Source organism: Homalodisca vitripennis, chromosome 7 (genome assembly GCF_021130785.1).
Source record: "Homalodisca vitripennis isolate AUS2020 chromosome 7, UT_GWSS_2.1, whole genome shotgun sequence".
In the NCBI taxonomy this organism is placed as follows: Eukaryota; Metazoa; Arthropoda; class Insecta; order Hemiptera; family Cicadellidae; genus Homalodisca; species Homalodisca vitripennis.
The window spans coordinates 37415831-37438122 of record NC_060213.1 but is presented as its reverse complement, the minus strand read 5'-3'; the positions used below and the strand labels follow the sequence as shown (position 1 = coordinate 37438122).

At 33.1% G+C, this 22292-nt stretch overlaps 1 protein-coding gene across 1 annotated transcript; it reads left to right on the top strand.

Annotated features, from left to right (window-relative positions):
- The first annotated feature begins 513 nt into the window (after positions 1 to 513).
- On the top strand, positions 514 to 21195 carry LOC124365799 (ras-specific guanine nucleotide-releasing factor 1-like). Its single transcript, XM_046821820.1, has 8 exons — positions 514 to 671; positions 2502 to 2704; positions 5345 to 5439; positions 11163 to 11261; positions 17748 to 17906; positions 18180 to 18435; positions 18936 to 19095; positions 20894 to 21195. Exons 1-8 carry the CDS (start codon positions 525 to 527, stop codon positions 21050 to 21052), a joined length of 1278 nt encoding a protein of 425 aa, XP_046677776.1. The 5' UTR covers positions 514 to 524; the 3' UTR covers positions 21053 to 21195.
- The last annotated feature ends 1097 nt before the right edge of the window (positions 21196 to 22292 follow it).

The following is a 22292-nucleotide window of genomic DNA, read 5'->3' as shown; positions in this document are numbered from 1 at the left end:
CAAATGGGTTTGGACAGGCTTGATTTCTAGAACAAGAGGTGGCAGAACAGTAAATTTCTGGGGTTTTCTAGGATAGGGGGTTTTAGGGGCCCTCCAAGAAAAATTGTTTTAAGTGAGATCTCAAAATTATGTTTTTTATGTATATCTGAGGTACAAGAAAAAAATTTCTTGAGCAAACCAAAGATGTTTATTTTTTCAGAGAGATGTACCAGAATGCCTTTAAATTCACCTTAAATCAAGCACTGGGATTGTACCATTTCCCTCTAAGAATGTTTAGTATAGTGAGTAGAACAAATGCCATTGGCATTGAAAAATGGCCCTCTATAAAAACGTATTTTAATTTAATCTACTTGACACAAATGTACAGTAATACAAATTGTTTACATTTATTTAACATGTTATACTTTATAATAGAAATAAAACCACTTCTTTCATTAATTCACTTAAAAAATATCATTCCTTTTATTTAATATACTTTTTTTGTACTAAAAAATTAATGTTATTATTTATTATGTTGACAGTGTATGGACAACGTTCACTTCAATGACTTGTTACACAGCAGTATGTCTGACACTTCTTCTGTCACGATGCCACAGTCCATCAAAAATGACCCCAAACTGTTCAAAGACGATGTTGACATACGCTTCAGTCGAACACTCAACTCATGCAAGGTCAGTTTTGTTTGTTCCATGACGTCCAGTTTTCGTTTGAAACAATTTGTCTGACGTAAAAAAAGTTCTGATTGTAAATTGTACTTGTTTTTCTAAAACACTTTTGTCTTCTTAGGAAATTGTAAGCGTAGATGCAGCTATATTGATTTACCTAAATTGCATGTTGTAATATGTGCAGGTTACATTGGTGTAACCCACACAGTATGCAGTGTACACCCAAAGTGTTAAGAGAACACTTTGGCTTAAGTGTGTAGTACAATGATGTAGTCTACCCATCGTCTACAGGACACATTGTTTTTGTAAGAAGACGTGTTTTTGTAAGAAGACATGTTTTTGTAAGAAGACATGTTTTTGTAAAAAGACGTGTTTTTGTACATAAAAATAGACATAGTACACTGGTGTACACAGATAGCATGCTTCATCATGCACGTTATAATCAGGATATCCTCAAACAGCAATTTTCTACATATAAAGTGTGATTGGTATGTTAATGTATATCTAGATATCATTATGATACTTTTGTAATCACATTTGTGCTTGTTCACATTATTTTGTATTGTATTATTGGTTTTCCTTTGTCAGGAAATTCCCATTACTATCTGTTTTCAGAGCTGTTCTGTCTGGACTATTTCACCATCTGTTCTATTATTATCGAGTGTCTACAAAGTTGACAAGTATTTTAATTGATTATCTGGGCATTCATTTTACTTAGATTTCTAAAACTATGGCTTATTATTAGCTGTATTTGCAGTTTAAAATACTGATGTTAGTTTGCTATGTTTACATCTGCTAACATGGGGTCAGCTAAATCTCATTTTATGATGCATAACGCAAAATTAGGAAAAGAAAGAAAGTGTTCAGTACACACTACGGAATATTGAATTTCTTTTTGTAACAAATAAGAAACTTTAATATAAAACTAACTTTAACGTCATTATTGAGTTGGGTATAGGTAGTGTGAATAGTACAGTACAACTTTGTTTATCCGATCTCATTTATATGGATTGCCGACTTATCCGCTTCTGATTATCAGAAGGAAGAGATTCCAACATTTTTAAGAGTAGATAAACTTTGTAAACTTTGCAAAACATCTGTTTTGCATTTAGAATAATGTGTACAATATTGTAAAAAATTAACAATGTTGTTTGAGGCCTATGAGAGGTTGATAATTATAAATATTTAGAATGTAAATGATTGGCTTGAGATTCATAATAGCATCGGTACAATGACCATGTCACGATACCATTCTGATACCACAGCGCATTAATATGATATGTCAGCCTTGAAAATTTGGTGTGTGACCATCCATATTAGAAGCACTGTAACAAAGTTAAAAGAAATAGACGATTTTTTTATATAACAGTAAACATTTTTTAATTTTTATTTGATTTCTTTTCCCTATAATTAAATCTTTGTAAAATGAAATAATAAACTGGCTCTCTTCTACTGCTTTGTAACAAATACATTTCTTATTATCTGTTATATATTAAGTTTTTTACTGAATTTCCAGATTATCCTGATTTTTGTTCATCTAGATCACTTCATGTCCCAATTAATCCAGATAAACAATGTTGTACGGTGTAGAGGTGGCCCCAGTCCCCAAGCTGCACTGTAATATTATCACTTTCTACATTACACATGCATATTAGATCGATTACAATTTTTAGATCCATTAAAGATTTTGTTTATTATCATTTGTTATTAAATTTTTAAACATTTTTGTCATACATGTGTACGGTGTTTTTATTTTAAAGAGATTTATCTGTGTTTGCAATCTACTTGTAATAAATAAACATGTTTCAAGGTTTATAGTTCATATTCTGTCTTCAGGTTCCCCAGATCAGATACGCAACGCCTGAACGCCTTCTCGAACGCTTGACAGACTTGCGTTTTTTATCAATAGACTTCCTGAACACGTTTCTACTCACCTACCGCGTGTTCACGGACAGCGTCACGGTTCTGGAAGCTCTGAAGAAAGTCTTTTATAATGCAGATCCGCCTGAATCACAGACCTTCCCTCCTGGTTCTTTTATGTAAGCATATTTTGTATATTTGTTTGTCAATTTATTACTTTTATGTGGGTGAGAAAAAGTTTAATAGCCTGAATATTCCACTGATATGTTCAAGCCTAGTTTTTATATAACTTATTAAAAATCAAAAGCCTAACCTTACAGTTTGGTAAATGTAATCTTCCCTTCTTTCTATCCAATCTCCCTTGTACATCAATTAAAGTCTTGATTTTAGTTTAAAACGTTTGTTGCCTTTGTAAAGGATTTTGATTGTGCAATGTAATTTATTTTTGAAAGTTTATCTATGCACGAGATTCAAGTAGATTCAAAACAAGATTTAAAATATCCCAATATTAAGTAGAGTAGGCTTTGTTTTCTTCTTTTCAGTCTGCAGGCGAAAACAAAAAATTCTAAACTAACAAAAGTTAGAATTATTGTAATGCCTGCTCATTAACTGATTCTGAAATCTAATAAAAAGTTGAATAATTGGTTTCAAATTGGTGATTTAATGTAGTTATCTTAAAAAAGGTAATTTGTAGTAATCTCATGTAAACCTCCATACCTCCATAACTTAAATAAAATTGATCTTAATCTGACATTACTTGTGGTCTAGAATCATTTCATTGCTCGCACGTTATATTTATTGTATTGGAGGTTTTTGCTAATGACTGAAACACATAACATTTAATATGAATCATATATGTATTGTTTTCATACATTAAAAAATATAGTTTTAAACATAATAGATAGTACTTTTAATGTTTAACATTTAAACAGTTGTTAAGTTTTATTTATATTACAAAATGTCCTACAAATAAATATTATGACAATTAAAACTATTCTATTGCTGAAGTACAAGTTTGTTTTTAGTGTTAAGTTTTAAATAAAACATATTCTTCTTTATATTACCTTTTAACCCTTAGCGAGCCACAAATAAATAACCAAAACTTCTCCTAAGAGCCATACACCTTAAAAATAAAAAAAATTCCCACATACCAAAACCAATTTTTTTTTTTTAATTCTTATAACATAAGAGGTAAGAAAAACAACAAAATATTTTTTTCACTCTTTATTGCACTCTTTATAGCAAAAAATGGTAAAACCATAATTTCACTGAAAAAATTTAAATTTTACATTCTATGTGTTCATATATAATATTAACAATAGTTGAACACAATTATTGTAATATTATACAAAAACCAAGCATATAGTAATTTTTATTTAGAGAAAATATAAAGAATATAGTAAAAATGTATATATATATACAAATTAAATAAAAGCAATAAAACTACAAAAAATTTCAATTTTTCAAGTATAAAATAAAGAACACACTACATTTTACAATATTATAACATGTGAAAACTTAAAAATGATACTTATTGAAAATGAGCTACATATATGTGATCCTTAGGTGTAGGTTTGTTGTGTGTGGTACAGCTCAAAATACACGTCAGAATGCAAGGCAGGCTTCGATGCGCACGTCTTGCGCACAATAAAACCCTACATCACGATAATAATACATTAACTACACTGTACATTGAGTAAAAATATTGATTAACATCAAAATTGAAAAGATAAATACGTGGATCGAAAATGGAAAGGCGAATAAACATCTACCTCACGGAAGGCTACAGGCAGACTGAGCGCGCGTAAGTAGACGTCGTTGGCTCTGCGGGAGATTATGAACATCCGGCGCCGCCCACTATTTTGTCGCTAGCACAAGAGCCGTGACCTTAAAAATAGACACAAACGGTTGTCCCTTGTTTAAATAAACCTTGTTTAACAGTTTTTACTAATTTTGTAACCCAGAAATGCTGTTAAATAATGTATATAAAAAAAAAATTGATTTTGCGTCAGTGGACGTCGTTGGCTTTTAGCGCTAGTTTAGGCATGACGTCTAGTAAAGTCATTGGCTCGGAAAGGGTTAAGATTCTTACAAAAACAGAATGAAATACTTTTTCACAAGAAAACTAAACAAAAAGTAAAATAACAGTTTTATCTTTTCAATGCTAAGCTATAAGGTAGAAAGGAAGGATCATGATTAAAATACTTAAATATATGGATTATCTGAATTAATTCCTTTTCAAGCAAGAAGAGAACCTTTTTTCCTTTTATTTTAGGTACCACCTATTGATGATGAAGGTTTAGAGCAATACAAACTAAAGAAATGTATCTGTACCACAAATTATTTAATGAACTTACTTATGTTATGGTTGTTAGATTTTAAAGTTAAATTGGAATCATGAAATCCCAACAAAAACCATGAGAATCCAACTTAGACGACTTCCTGTAATATTCTGAAAGTGTGGAACCTAGACTAATTTTATAACATTCTGAAAGTGTGTAAACAGAAACCATGAGAACCTAACCTAGACTTATTTTAACATTCTGAAAGTGTGGAAACAGAAACCATGAGAACCTAACCTAGACTTATTTTAACATTCTGGAGTGTGTAGACAGAAACCATGAGAACCTAACCTAGACGTATTTTAACATTCTGGAAGTGTGGAAACAGAAGAAAGTAAAGTTTGTGCCATATTATGTTGCTATTTATTACACTTAATTAATAAAAAAATATTTATATGTAATTGGTTGAGATGCATTTATGACCCAGTATTATTATTATCTTCATACTGATTATAACACTGTAAAACTCTGCTTTAGGGACGAATTGACTTCAACCCTCCAGCTGTTTGATCCGGAAAGAAGACGGAGCAGTTTCTCCCCAAGACGAACCAGTGGAGCTAGTTCTGTCTCTGGTAAGCTTCATGTGACTCCATATAGAAACTGTCCCAAAGAAATTATTTGTGTGTTAAGTTATGTGATCGTCTTGTGTTAACTGATAAAATAAATTATTCAAAATGGTTAACATAATATTGTAGATTTATAATTTTATAACTGTAGCCCTAAAATGTAACAGAAATATGACAACGGCAAATTATCCTTAAGTGTTTGTCTTGCCTGCCTTTGGTTGTAAAGAAGAGCTATCCAAGTAACATTAAAACAGAAATAAGATAGTTGATAGCATATTATATTAGCCACTAGACAATACTGTACCGATACTAACAACATATATTTATAATTAAATACAATCATGTAGCTGAATGCGAAACAACTATTGACAATCACAAATTGAACAACAAAGAAGGGATGGATAGAATCATAACAGACTTGGACAAATTTGTTGATGTAACTGACTTTTTTTTAGTAAAAAAGTAAAAAATAGATAATAAGGGGTCAATGAGGGACTTCAATATTTTTCAATTTTAGGAATTTACCAAAAATGTGTCTAATTGTATCCTTTTCACTTAAGACAAGAAGATGGAAAACTTCTCATTCTATTTAAGTTGCAAGGAAATAGCCAGAGAGGGGATCCAAGGAGTTCAGGCCCCCCAAATTTTAACTTTTCTCAATTACTTTTTAAGCAAACAATTACTATTATTTAAATAATTCAGTATTACTGACGTGTGTACTGCTAAAAGCTCTTTCTCAACATTGAAATGGGTCCTAAGAACTTTTTAAGGAACAAAATGAGGAATGAGCGGTTGACTGCACTTGCCTTACTTTCTGTCCACTACAAAAAAATATCAGTGCTCTTAACCCTGCCCCCAACATTTTTTCCTGGCTATGCTCTTGCTTAGTTGTACTTTTAGGATCGTTGTGCTGCTTCCAGAGTGACAGGATACTCAGGATTTGGTAAGGTTGGGGGTTGGGGCTGCCTCCTGTCGAGATTGCATGAGGAGGTATAATGGATATTATCTCAGTCATGTCACTTTGGAAGAAGGAAAGGCCAGTTCTGCTCCAGCCTTGTCCAGTCAACGGATAGGGGAAGAAAACTCCCTTATGTTTAGGCTTATAAAACCCTTTAACATAAGGGATTATTGAGGGATTCACACTCCAACAGTCATCCTTCACAATAAAGTAGACCTATCGAGCAGCCCTTTTTACCCCAATATCTTAAAATGTTCGGTTAGCGATGCACCATTGGGTTGCCCGGATGTAAGTGACACATTGGTTCTTGCTGTACTCAGTATACCAGTATAGCTTCTGCCGGTTGTTGTAACCTGGGATATCTAGTCAAATGTTAAATTTACAACACAATAAAAATTGTAACACTTTAGTGCTGGAGCAAATTATAATATAACGTTATTGATTTCGAGACTTATTTTTGATTGTGTATCCTGTGGTACAATAACACTGCTGTAGTACCACTTCTTGTTTCTTGAAACACAATGAAGGATAAAAGGCTGGAATTTACACTGAATTCCTATATAATGAAGGCATTTTGTGAGTAAATTAACCTTTCTGGGGAAGCTTCAATAGTGCAAGTACGTTGTAAAAGAGGGTGGATTATTCAGAAAAATCCCATATTACATTAGATGATAATGAATAAAGTACATTTTTATGTAACTTTATGATGTCCTCATCACAAATGCATTTCTATTTATAAAATACTAGCTGTTTCCTGCGGCTTTGCACGCTTTTCGTAAGCTTTGCCCGTGTATGTGAACTTCTGGTTTAATTGAATTATATTTACAACGCCGATGTAGAGTTTGCCTTGTTGCCACGATCAAGAAAATATGTTTATGTTTATAGCCATTGTGCACGTACATGTACTTTATTATAAAGTGGTCTAACACTCAAACTTCAAGTTCAATCAGAAATGTATCTTAAAGACAAATATACATAATAACTTAGCACCTTCAAATAGTGTTTGGCTATGTAATATACGTAACTGTCTCGTAATTGCAGTTTATAGTGTGCAGGCGCTTTGAAACCTTTTATCTTTTGCAGCGCCACTTGGTGGTGAGTTACATCAATGGGCATAGCTTATAAACCTTCTCCGTGGAAAAATACGTATACATACAAATTTTCATAATGGTCTGTCTAATATTTTGCGATTCCATAAAAAAAAAACACACAAACATTCATTTATATATATATATATATATATATATATATATATATTTACAGGGTGATTCATGAAGTTCTCCCCCCACTTCTACAGCACATTGTACTAGTAAAAATAATGAAAAAAATGTTATATAAACATAGGTCCGAAAGCGCTTCGTTAGCGAGTTACAGCTAGCGAAAGATTTCGCCTGAATTCCTGGGTAAAGAGTAAAATAAAGCCATACTGAACTTTTGGAAAGGTTAATTAAGTAAGAAATATCGTGGATTCTTATGTATTTTTAAACCTGATAAAGCTAATAAAATAGGTTTCAGAACTGTAACCTGTAGGAGTTTTTGAGGGATTCAGGGTTAAATGCAAAAAATTGGGGCACGAAACAATGTTTTTTTAAGTTTGATGTACAATAACTTTGTTAAATTGGTAATAAATACATAAAATTAACAAACATTAATTGTAGAGAATTTAATTCTGAGAAAATTGATATAATCAAAGTCTAAAATAAAACAGAAATAAGTACCAAAAAAATCTATTTTATTCAGTATAATACATTACTAGTTTTAAGCAAAATTTAATCAGGTTGGGCCAACCGTACGCACCTTTTTATAATAGATGTTCGAAAAATGAGGCCATCATTATCAATACATTTTGCAGCACGTTTGTGTATTGCTTTTGTTGCGTTTCTTAATTTTTCAGGACTTCCCTGTATCTGCACAGCCGAATCCATAATACGGGCAATTCACTTTTGTCTTGTATACAATGTCTTTCATCCATCCCAGATGCAATAATCCAATGGAGATAGATCTGGTGATCTTGGTGGCCAAGGGTGAGGCCCTCCACGACCAATCCAGTGTCCAGGAAATTGATGATTTAAGTAAGCAGAAACGGCACGTGAAAAGTGGGGAGGTGCTCCGTCATGCTGGAAGTACAAATTTTGTCTGAGATGTAAAGGAACATTCTCTAACAGCTGCGGCAACTCTTCTTGAAGGAAATGCAAATAGAACTCAGCATTTAGGCGTCCAGGTAATATGAAAGGTCCAATCAGCCGATTGTGCAAAAAGGCCACACCAGACATTGACGTTAAATCGGTGTTGAAAGTTCTGTTCCACTACCTCATGTGGATTTTCTTCTGCCCATGAGTGTTCATTGTGCAAGTTATTTGACACCATCCCGAGTGAATTGTGCCTCATCCGTAAACAAAATACGCTTGTAGAGTTGATTATTAATATTCAAAAAGTTGCAAAACTCCAAGCGAAGCGGACCATCCCCTAGCTGTAGATGTTGAACCTTTTGTTTATGAAACGGATAAAATTTGTTTCGATTAAGTGACCTCCACACCGTTGACTGCGAAACTCCTATCCTCCTAAGAAATACGTCGTAGTATTTACACCTGGGACTGCGATGAACAGCATTAATAACAATATCATCATCAAGTTGGACAGCTCGTTCATAATTGGTTCTAGTACTTGGTAGTGATCCTGTTTCCCGAAGAGTACGAAAAGTTCCTGAAATTGTTTTGGTATCTGGAATCCTCCTATTAGGGTAACGTAGTGCATAATCTTCTACAGCAGCTCTAGCATTACCATTACAGTAACCCAAAATAAAAACCATATCAGCGTATTCCGTATGTAAATAAGTAAGGCATTTTTTCGCTGAATAAAACAATCGAATTATAACTCAAAGAAAAATTGCATTTAATAACACGATTCACAGAGCCCGATCTCCTGCTGTAGCTTGCAAAACACCACTAATACACAGTTCTAACGTAACAGTACAGAATACCATTGTTGATCAGCTGTTATTCGTGCGTTACCAACTTAGAAATTAATAAAACAAAAAAACTGCATTTCGATGATTAGTAAAACAATAATGGGAAAATGTTTGCTTCATTTATTTTCGAACATTTCATGTAAATTTTTATAAAAAAAAATACAACGTAATAAAACATGATATTTTTATTTACAAACAAATTTATTTAAACAGTTAATCTTGTTTTCTCAATTTATCTCATCATTAAGGAACAAACATTTTGTTTTTGTTTTATTTTAACTAAATACCGTACGGTAATTTATTTACAGATAGTAATGTATTATACTGAATAAAATCGATTTTTTGGTACTTATTTCTGTTTTATTTTAGACTTTGATTACATCAATTTTTCTCAGAATTAAATTCTCTTCAATTAATGTTTGTTGATTTTATGTATTTATTACCAATTTAACAAAGTTATTGTACATCAAAACTTAAAAAAAAACATTGTTTCGTGCCCCAATTTTTTGCATTTAACCCTGAATCCCTCAAAAACTACTACAGGTACAGTTCTGAAACCTATTTTATTAGCTTTATCAGGTAAAAATACATAAGAATCCACGATATTTCTTACTTAATTAACCTTTCCAAAAAGTTCAGTATGGCTTTATTTTACTCTTTACCCAGGAATTCAGGCGAAATCTTTCGCTAGCTGTAACTCGCTAACGAAGCGTTTTCGGACCTATGTTTATATAACATTTTTTCATTATTTTTACTAGTACAATGTGCTGTAGAAGTGGGGGGAGAACTTCATGAATCACCCCTGTATATATATATAGATTAAGGGAAGATAACTAGTAGATTCATTAGCTATTTTTATCTTGGTGTGATAGTTTATTTTGCCATTGAAGTTCATAAACTGTTGTTGAATTTTTCCATAAGGTGTTTTACTATTGTTGCAGAATATTCATATTATATTCATTGATTGTCACTGATAATATTATTATGTTACATTACATACTATATTATATTAGACTATTTGTTTGAGACAGAGTTGTGATTATTTACTTGTAGTGTGATTACAACACAAGTGCGGTTCGTGTACAGAGATTTTTAGGTTGTGTTGGTGTTCAATAATGTGAAGACAGTGGCGTATATAGAACATTATTTTAGGGGGGCTGGCAATCTAGGTGGTTTAGGAGTTATAAAATACCCTCCAAAAACCGGGCCTCAGGAATCTTTCCCTGGGATATTGTTGAGTTTTTAGACCTCAGAAATGTGTTCTAGCTTAAAATAAACTAGGTACTTTTATTTTAATGCTTATCTTTCAAAATTTTGGTGGAGAGGCTTGAGCCCTCTAAGCCCCCTCTTATAGACGCCCCTGCGTGAGTGTGTTGGTGCTACACTACTAGGAGAAGTTTGTGTTGGTGTTTGTGGGCTGGGAAAGAGGAGGTGGTTTGTTCTTTGTATTTTTTCTAGGGGATTCCTTGTTAACATATTGCCATATTGTCTAGTTATTCAAATCTTCAATGGTTTTGGATGTTTTGAATAAGACTGAATTTCTAAAAATTTTGTTTTTATTCAAAAAGCTGTTTTATTTGCGGTTCTGTACATGTTTATATATTTCAAAGCTTTTATGTGGTTTAGCCTGTGACATTTTTCATTTTTAGTGTAATAAGAAAATTTAAATTTGGTTTGGTGAGATAAATTTAAACAAACCAACAACACTTCCAGAACGTCAAATGCAACATACACTATCATAATAACTTTTAACAAGTTTGGACACTGGTAGCCTAATTGTGTATTTTTTGTCCTCTTTCACAGGTTACGGTTCCGAGATGTCAGACTGCAGAGATAGAAGCCACAGTTATGACTCCCAGGCCATGTACCCTAAGGGGGTGAGGCGTTGCAGCTTTCGCAATAGTGAGTGGCTTATCCCGTTTACGTATTTTGAAACTTAAGCTGACTTGAATTATAAATTATGGATTTTTTAAAGTAATTCCATAGAAATCTGTTCATAGTAACTAATCTTATGACAGAATTTCATGAAGATTTTAATTGAAATGATAATCATAAAATCATAACCTTTTTGGATGTTGATGTTTTTTTTTTTAGAAAATCATATTTTAAAAACGAAAATACATGTTAAGGGTAGGTACTAACAAAATAAATTATCTACATTACAGTAGCTGCCATCCAAATCATATCACAAAGTCCATACCTAAAAGACTTTCCATTAGAACCAAATCCTTATGTACAAACATTTCAGATTTCAAAATTTATAAAAGCAAACTTACCAACGCTCTTACTAACAGGAGTACCCTAAAAAACCAGCAGTTCATACAAACCTAGAAAGTTACAAATTTTGTAAACCATTTCCAAAATAACCCTAAATTTATAACAACATTTTATCCTGGTTTGCACAAATTCAAAAGTTATGAAAATTGGCTACAAAATCTTTATAAACTCACTCTTAACAGACAAATTATTATCCAGGTCACCTAGAATAGTATTCAAAAGGCCTCAAAATTTGAAGTATATGCTTGTAAGGCCCAAAATTAAGTTGGAAAAAATGCTCAAAATTTATCTTTTGGCTTTTAACCATGTAATAAACCACATTGTATGATTTGCAAAATCATGTATAAGACCGATCAATTTAAAAGTAGTCACTAAAAAAAATTAACCAATAGCTGTACTTCCAATAATGCAATTTACCAGCTAACCTGTAGGTTGTGTCCCAAGGACTTCATTTGGCAAACCTCAAATTCTCTGTGGGTAAGAATGACCGACCGGTCACCGTTTTTTCAATAAACCACAAAGATTAAAAAAGCCATCACCCTTACATGCTATTCACCATAACAAAGGCTTTGAGGATTGCTATAAATTCAAAGCTATAAGCAAAATTAAACCTTGTGAAAATATCTCTCAAAATTATTTGAATCTAAGGAATTCTGAATTGGCACATCAACTTATATTAAAATCAAAACAACCATAGGGACTTAACATTCATTACATTATTGTTTTCTACTTGAATTCTTAGGTTCTTATCTAGTAAATGTACCAAAATTCAAAATTGTATTTTATTTGAAAATTAACAACTAATCCAAATTTGTCTGACTATCAAAACTTTTATTTACATGTTAGAAAGTTTGTTATTAGGTGTTTCATCATTTGTTTGTTTATTTTTATACAGTGATATTTGTGTACTTGAAAAGTTTTAATCAAACACGATATTGTACTGGTAATAATTGTAGTTATCTTTTAAACTACTCAGAATGAATATTTGAGCAACTAGACAACACACTTCAAGACCTTAAGGATTTAACAAACCTACTGATAACGAACCTTCACCTTCACAATACACTCTGAACAGCATATCTCATAATTTAAACAATGAAGAATTCACCTCAACTCATGAAAAATTTTAGATACGTTAACCTACAACTTACACGACTAGTATTGAATTCTTATATGATTTTGGCACAAGAGCATGGAGAACATCCGTGCAAGATTTTCATTTCACTTTCTTATGTCAAAAACAACACAAACCTTATTAAGGTTTATGATGAAATCCTACTTAGTACTAAAAGCTTTATGAGTAAAAAAAAAATTATGGTTGCCTGTAAAGTCGGTTTTACGGGCAAAGATTTTACGTGACAACGTCTTTTTCTCGGTAGAATATTTATTGATATGAATATTATTAAATTGCACAATAGGAACAAGGAATTGAATGAAAATAAGAATTGCACAAATTTTAACTATAGAAATATATTTTGTTTACTAAAACATTGTACATAATTTGAAATTAATTAAAATTTGTTATTGTAAATGGTAAAGTTGAATAAAACATTTACTAAAATTGGAATTTGAAATTCTTGCTAAACACAGTTAAATTCTAACTCCGCGCGTGGTGATTGGTCGGTTTAGTTCGTTTGTTTGGTCGCATTGTTATGACAGGTTAGAGGTTATAATTTGTTATTTTAAATGTTTGACTAGCAATACGCGCTGTTTCTTCTCAATCGACTGAATTACGATTGATTGCAGAGTGATTTAAACTAATAATTTACTTAACACTATCAACATTTGTCAATAGTATGACATAACCTATAAACTCAGTTTCTCAACTTTTGTGTCAATCTAACAATTAATCAATCAATCATAGTTTACGATAATGAAATATCAGTGTACAATTATTTACCTTTATTGTTGTAGTTGTTGTAAATGACGAATCTAAGCACTCCACATTTTCACGAATAAACATAGTTATCTGCTTTATCCCGTGCGGATCCCGTGCGGCGGACCCACTGGACGGGCATCGTCGTTACGCCCCCGACCGCCGGTAACGTTTTACCGGGCGTTACACTTTTTCATGAGTGACTCCGAGCCGCAACCTAATTTAAGACGTTGTCACGTCAAAATCTTAAAAACTTCTCCGTAAACTGTCGGTGCTACATAATGGCCTCACACATTTAAATCAGAACAAAAAATTTGTCATGATACCTCAAATTAATGAAATTTCATCTCAAAGCATGTTTCAAAGTGAAAAAACACACACAAAAAACAGTATAAGAATTCTTTGAAATTAAATCAAACTTATCATAAACCTGGCGACTCTCTGATAAACGCTGAAAATGTATCAAAATACAAACCATTCGATACAGAAAGTATTGTATTAAAAAAGGCCTAACATTTTTTCCTACCCCACACAAATTTAGTCTCATTAACTTTGTAACTGATGCTTGAAGAAGATGCTATGATTCACAAGAAACATAACAATAAAATATTATTTCAGTCAAATTCATTGTGATAATCAAATTCAATTCCTCAATGTTTACTAAAATTCAAAAACCGTTCAGGATGGCAACCTCCACCACTTCCATTAGAACACCCTGTTGAACAATTCATAAGTTTAATTTTGGCAAATATTTCAAATTGAGATCTACCTGACAGTCTTCCTAAATCCAAAAACATCTCTCAAGCTGAACGAAAAGCAATCAAGGTCACTTCAAAATAATTATAAAATTATGATTTTGCCTTCGGACAAAGGCAATGTTATTGTAATTTTAAATAGGGTTGATTATGTAAAAGAAGCAGAAAGACAGCTAAGGATAGTTGTACATACAAATGAATTGATGAAGAATTAATATCCAAATTTAACCAAGAAATCCTTGACTACCTTACTCAAGAGACTGATAATGAGGATCTTTCTGAGGATGTGCTAAATCTTCTTGTCCCAAAAGCACCAAAGACGCCATTTTTCTACCATTTACCAAATACTCACAAATCATCAGGACCGCCTCCTGGCAGGCCTATCACTGCAAGTATCAATTCCCCTACTGATCGAATCTCAGCATTGGTAGATGACAACCTCCAACCCCTGGTGAGAAATCTACCATCCTACATCAAAGACACCGAACACTTTGTATCAAGACTCAAGGATGTTCACCAGCCACTTCCTGATGAGACGATTCTTGTAACAATAGATGTAGAATTGCTTTACACAAACATTCCACTTCAAGGTGGTCTGGAAACTGCCAGACATTGTCTTGACACAAGGCCTAATATATTATTTGTTGAAGGATTAGTATTCTAAACCTTCAACAAACTTTCTAACCTCACTCATTCATTTCATTTTAACGATGATAAACTTCAAATTCATGGATTAGAATTATCTCCAAATTAAAGGAATGGCGATGGGCACTCGAATGGGTTTTGTAGAACAATATTTTCTTAACACTCAAAACCTTTATTAGATAACTTTGAAGGTTCTCTGTTATTTAATTAATGATTTAATTATGTCTGACAATGTCTATTGCACTTTTTTATTGTGCTTAATGACTAATAAAGATCTTGAATCTGGAATTTAAGAATATAGGCCGATTCTAAAAACTTGTGCCAACATTTTAAGTATGTGTCTAGAGTTAATATTACAAACTTTACGCCAAACTGCTGCCACTTCAAATATAACCCAATTAAACAATAATATCCTAACAAAATTATGGCAAAGATTCCATGAATGGCAGCTGGCTAACTTCTGTTCTATCGGACGATGGTTTAATTTTGTTACCATTGAAGCAAATTATGCCAGTAGAAGTACTAGCATATAATACTGTCAATGAATTCAATGGTATGCAAATGAATGGTGAATTCATATTTTGAATATCCAGTCACCAGATTGCTTCCATGAAATAATAATGCGTAGCTTCAAACAATAATTAATTGGATGCGAAGTGTATATAAAGAGTGCCACCAATGTAATTGAATCATAGAACTAAATAGTAAATAGAATAATGAAATTCTCACTTAAATATAAAAACAGTGGTACAGTCCTCTTTGAATCTAGTTAAAAAGACAATATTTTTACAATTATTAGGAAATCTATTTTATTAACAGAATTTAAAATGAACATTGTAAGTATTGCGACTGAAATTATAAGTTGTGATATTATGAAATAAAAACCATACCGTTATATTTCAAAAATATAACTATTTATAACTGAATTTGTCAAATCATATTGTATTACTATTGTGTAAAATGTTATATGGATGGTACAAAATTATATACAACAGATATCTAACTCAAATATCAGATGATAATGCTCAACCCATACAACTTTCAAAACTTGATTTTAATGATTCAAGTAATATTAATACTTTAAAAAGATTTAGAAAGTTTAAAAAAAAATAATATTAAATCCGTTTTAAGACATATAGTAAGAGAGGCAGAGATAGAAGTTTATCGAGCAGCAGCAGATATAAAATATGTATAAACTTTCATAATTAAGTAGGATTAAGAAATGTTGACTGAAGAAATCTTTAATTAAATTCACACATATTTAAAAACTGAGATCATAAAACAAATATGAAATACAAATGATATTCAAACGCACTTTTCTAACTATATATTTTGCTCACATATTTTTGAATCAATTAAACATGTAAAACAATTATTTTATCCATTACTTCAAAGTGGTATAAACACTCATACACACAATACTCATTTTAACAGAAATATTGATCAACACAATCTCTAATTTTATAAGAAATAGATAGAGGTCTGAGATATTTATATCATTAACCAAACAATTTTAATGGAAACAAATCTGTTCAAATTAAAAATAAAGTTTGGGGGTTATCAAGTCAACTCTGTGTTCTTTCAGGATTTTTTATATTAATGCTAATTAATTCGGTTTAATCCAACAGGGATTACTTCTGGTTGGTTTATACCTTTCAGTTGAACCTACCACTGGACATAGCAAAAACCGTTGTGTCACTTAAATCTGGGCAACCTTATGGATATCCAGGAGTAACACATCACTAAGCGCAAATGTAGAGATTCTGGGGTGCAAGGGTAATTCGATAGGTCAAGTCTGCTACGGGAGATGACTGTTGGAGTTGGTGGGGGGGTTCGTTTTATAAGTATCAGAGGTTCTTGCTACCCTCAACAAGGGTGTGCCATCTCCTGCCTGCTTTGACTGGAGAGGATGGTTCAGAGCTGACCTCCCCTTCTTTCGAGGAGACATGACTTGAGATTAGTGCCCTAAATTCTTCCTCGTGGATCTCAATAGGAGGTAGCCCCTACGCTCAACCTTACCCATCCAGAATATCCTGCCACTTCGGAAGTAGCGCAAAGGTGCTTATAGGATTAGGATAGCAATTTATAAGCTTTTTGTACTAAGAAAACATAAAGAATTAATTCGGTTAATTAATTTTAAATTAATAGTTAGCAGTTGGTGAGCAATATGTAAGTTATTGTATTATATACTACAGTACACTTGAGTAGGTTGATTTACTATTTTTAAACACATTTTTTTAAATTTAGATTAAAACTAGTTTTATTGAAGTGACACTATTTTTGTGGTACATTATACATACTATGGAATATAGCAGTCTGACTATGATTAACTACTTAATCTAGATCTGACTTCAGATAACGTGGAAATATCAGTAGTCTATGGCACCAAGAACGTAGCCAGGAAAAAATTTTAGGGGGGTTCAAGATGACTGATATATTCCTGTATTAATTAAGGCAAGTGCAGTCAATCACTCATTCCTCAATTTTTTCCTTAAAATGTTCTTGACCCATTTCAATGTTGAGAACGATCTTTCAGCAGTACATGTCAGTAACATTGAATTATTTCTATAATAATAATCATTTGCTAAAATAATAATTTAAGAAATTGAAAATTTGGGGGTGGTCTAGACCCCTTGGACCTCATTGCTGGCTACGTCCTTGACATCCACCACTATTATTTTGTTACTGCAGTTCTCTGTCCCATTATCAGTCTCTAGCTGCAGTTGTAGTTTGTGTATATAATAGTTATACCATAGCAATGTTGTGTTTCAGTTGAGACATTTACTAACACAGTCGTGTCAGTTAGTTTAGTAAATACGTTTTGTGTTTATGTAGTTGAGGAGGAGCAATTGACAATGCCAGTGATTGTTCGCGACAGCCCAGTTGTGATGAGTCCAAGACGTAAGGTCAGCATCAGAGTGGAGGAGGTGGACACCAACATGCTGACAATACCTAACACCATGGCTGGCAGCTCTAGTTCCGAGACTCTGACAGGTGAGGCAACCCGTAAGGAATAAAATACCATACAACTTATTGTGATTGTGTGACAGAGGGCAAACCTGACAGTGGTTGATGTAGCAGATAACATGGCATTTCTTAAATTACTGAATAGTTGTCTTTGATTTCAGTAGAATTCAAATATGACCTAATTCGTTGTACCTCTTGATTTACACTGGAATTATAATACACAAAATTTCTAATTTTTGATCTGGAAAAGATTTTAAAATACAGCACTTAAGAGCTAAGTTGTCTTGAATTGCATTACAGACCAGACTGTGATCAGCGCCCCCTCGTCTCCCAGCAACCTTTCGACAACTACTCTGGTGGCTTCCTCGGGCTCTGACTCCAGCGGTCAGGATTGTACCCAAACACACCAGCAAAAAGTTAGCTCCCCTCCCAGTACCGAGACTGTGGTCACGTCTCCCTCCAAGACCACCTCCCCCTCCCGCACTTCCCCGTCCAAGGTGACCTCACCATCCAAGACACCTCCAGGTCAAGAGGCTGTTCCAAAAGAGGCTGAAAGGTGAGTACGATTTTATTTTGGTCTTACAAATTTGTGATAATGAACATGAGCCCAGTGATTTTAAGGTAATTTGCTTTTATTACAATTTCCAATAATAATACAATCACAAGAGGTTAAAATTACCCACACTTGCTATTATGAAAATTACGCAATATACCTGAATTAGTTTACAAGTTTTCTATAAATAACATTATGCCTAATAGAATTAGAATGGTTGCTCATGAACATTGGTTTCTTAATTTAAATATAGAAATGAAGATGTAGAGGTAAATTAATTGATTTTCACGTAGTTTATATGGCTATGTTAATTCTATGGTAAACTGCTATCCCTTTTCTGCAGTTCAATAAAACTTGAAAACCATTATTTTTCATTCCTTTCAATAATGTCACTACTTCTAGACTATAGTAAGGGACAAATAGTTTTAACATTAACAATGTAAAAGAAACAAATTCTTAATTATGTCAATAGCAATTTCTAAATAAAGAATGGATCATTACAGCCGACAAGGGCGAAAGAGATACAGTATAGAAAGCACACAGCGCAAGAGTAGCTCGGTGGGTCTTTCGGAAGACCGGTCCGACTGGCCTGATGATGGAGAGATTCATCCACCGCAGGTTTATAGTGCTTCGTCTTCACGCTCAGCATCAATTGTAATGCAGGTGATTCATTTAAATATACACACGTTTCATTTCATTTCACACTTATAAGGCAAGTATTCAAAAGAGAGTGTTCATACCATAACTACAAAATTATTAAAACGCTAAATTAATTTTTTCTTATGAATTGTGTATTAAGCTTTGATTCTTTCAATATTTGAATGTAAATGTTATCAATTCAACTTGGATTTGTACCCAGTTCATCTACAGCAACATCTGATGTGTCTGAAATTCTCTTTTTTTAGTCTGGTAGCTATTTAAAAGTGGCTTTGACAATTTAAAAAACACCTGTAACAGTTTTTCTCACAGTACATGACTGGATAAAACTGTGGCTATTTCTGTGACAAACATCAAAAAGAGGTGATCTTGAATCAGTTCAGAAGCCTCTTGTCATTAAATGCATGCTGTATCTTGTACTTCCGGCTCATTTTATCAAAATCAAGGGCCAGGATATAGTTCCTGACAACCAATTCATCAATATAGGCATTCACGAGCATGACTGATGGTCGGCAGGCAGGTCATGCAGCTTGGAAGTATGACAAAAATCAGTCTGCATGCCAGAAGTATGGATATACATAACTCCTCCAAGTAACCATTAGTCTTGCAATTGTGGAGAATTGGCTCTCATCACCTCGAGGAGTTTAGCGCCTGGGTTTACAAAATTCTTGGACAAATTGTGGTCGAGCCAACTGATTTCCGAGCAGACCGTCAATGTGCCAAGTATGGCTAGGCTATTATCAATGCAATGCTATTATCAATGAATTTCACCTCAGATAAAGTCTTACTATGTGCCTGTTGACAGGTATTTTTGGGTTTTATCCATATTTTTGATTTTTCTACATATGTTTTATATTAGGGATAGTGAGTGGTTCCAACATTTCAAGTTAGAACTATAACCTAAAGTCTCAAAGGGGTTTGATTATAAGCTTACGCAACATGCACATAAGGTGGACATTCTGAAAAGTCATGAAGTGAAGGTACATGTGTGTTCAGTCAGTTCGGCCGTTCTGTTAGTTATGTTGTAAGGTTATGCAATGCACATATATCATAGCACAAAACCATATCATCTTGTTTCAATACAAATGTTAGCTACCAATCGTGATAAAAAGGTGTTATACACATAAATAAACATAAAACAAGTTTAACCCATTGACACTGGTAGACGCAGCCTGCTACTATCCTGGATGTCCAAAGGTCGGTATATGACTCATAACGTAGAGCAATGGTGGGAAGGGTTTATTCAATAAGAATGTTAAGTTCAACTCCAGTTCACCTTCCACTTAGTACAGCGTCTGTGACAGATTTGACTCCTGTAATCTGGAATCGACATCCATAAGAAGAGATCGAAAACAGTCAGCGACGAAGAAGCTTAAAACAAACTCTCAATATCATTTTGACATCAAAGACACCTGGCCTACAAACAAATGTCATCAAGATGAGACAATGAGAACACTACTTCATCTTGGCACTGCACTAAGTGGAAGATGAACTGGAACTGAACTTAACATTCTTACATGACTCGTGTCACAGTGTAGCCTACTTATTAACAATATATTCCGTATGTAGAGATGTATTTTAGTTTTAAACATTGCCTGCGCTGGTTGCACTATAGTCAGTACATGACTCGTGTCACAGTAAAAGTGTTAATGAAACTGTTTAAAGAACTCGAAATATGTTGAATGACATGCTACATACTAGCATCATATATCTTCAATTGTTTTTCTTTTTAACACAGATCTCTTTCTTTTTACAACAAGAATTGTGTTAAAACATGACCTCAACTAAAACCTTGTGTTCCCAGAACTACTACAGCGGCTACAGTGCCAGGCGCTCTCTGGTGGGTGATGGAGAGGGAGGCGGGAGTGTCTCTCAGAGAACCAGCTTCCAGCATGACTCACCACAGAACTCCAGCAAGGCCGGTGTTGTCATCACATCCTTCCGACAATCGCAGAGGAGGTAAATATCTCATCCGTTTGCTCTGTCTCTTGCTAATCATCAACTCATATTTTCCTCTTATACGACTATGTGAACATTTGCTTTTGACAGATATTAAACATACATTTGAATATCCAGACAAGAACTAAAGAATTAAAATATTTTAAGTTATTTGTTTATAATCCAACATTGGTAAATACCCATGAAAGTCATCGTCTTAACATCGCTATAAATAAATTAATTCTAAATTCAGGAGTCCATTAAAATGTTTGATAAGATTACTCATTTAAAAAATATAATTTTCTTTTCTCTAAACCACTTTTTAATACTCATTTTTAAAAGCATTTTTGTTTCTGTTAGGAGTTTTAAGGCAATATAAAAAGATTTCAGTAACTAATATATCAAGGCTCTTCAGATTCTTGCTAAACTATCATTGAAACTGTATTAAGTATTTATATTTAAACAAATGTAAAAAGTTAAATATCTAAAGAAGGACAAAGAGAGATGTAAAAAAACTGGTGGACCTACTCTATTTAACATATATTTATTCCAAATTAACTACAGTATTATACTATGCATATCACGTACAAGTAGAATATATAAGATAACACAATTTCTTTGTTATGTTGCTGATGATGTAATGAAAAACGCTAATCATACTGGTTCTGCTACATTCGTTATGTATACTATAACAAATCGTAAACCCTATGTAATACTCTCCAAACTTCAGCTAACTAACACTGAAGAGGTAATTAAAATCATTAAGGCCATGAAGTCAAAACATTCTGAATTAATTAATGGTCTCATCTGAGATATTAAAGGCTTTTTTTGCTTAGTTGATTTCTGGGCCATTGACAAACATAATAAACAAATCCCTATCTCAAGGCTTATTCCCTCTAAATTGATAATCTCAAAAGTATATCCGTACACTAATGGTTATAGTCTCGGCTCTCTAACCGAGAGATCACGGGTTCACATCCCGGGGAGGTCCAATCATGTACTTTGACAATAAAAACCAGTGCACTTCGAAGCCGGCATATCTGAAGCTGAGGCTTAATTGAGATTGAAAAAAACATTGTTTGTAACAGTCATATCCAAATTTATCAAGAGATTAGTACTATATATACTTCTAAGCCATCTCCAACATTATTCTCTTTTTCCTAAATATCAGCATGGTGTACTGTCAGCAACAAAGCTAAAAGAGCTGGTTGAATGCATTATTGATCATTTAGAACTTAAAAACTGTAGGCAATGTATTCCTTCAT

Bases quoted from the DNA above. Each gene is read 5' to 3' on its own strand.
- LOC124365799 (XM_046821820.1), top strand. From the start codon at position 525: ATGGACAACGTTCACTTCAATGACTTGTTACACAGCAGTATGTCTGAC. The intron at 2,705-5,344 runs GTAAGCATATTT...ACTCTGCTTTAG, and splicing joins TTCCCTCCTGGTTCTTTTAT to GGACGAATTGACTTCAACCC. The intron at 19,096-20,893 runs GTGATTCATTTA...TTGTGTTCCCAG, and splicing joins CAGCATCAATTGTAATGCAG to AACTACTACAGCGGCTACAG.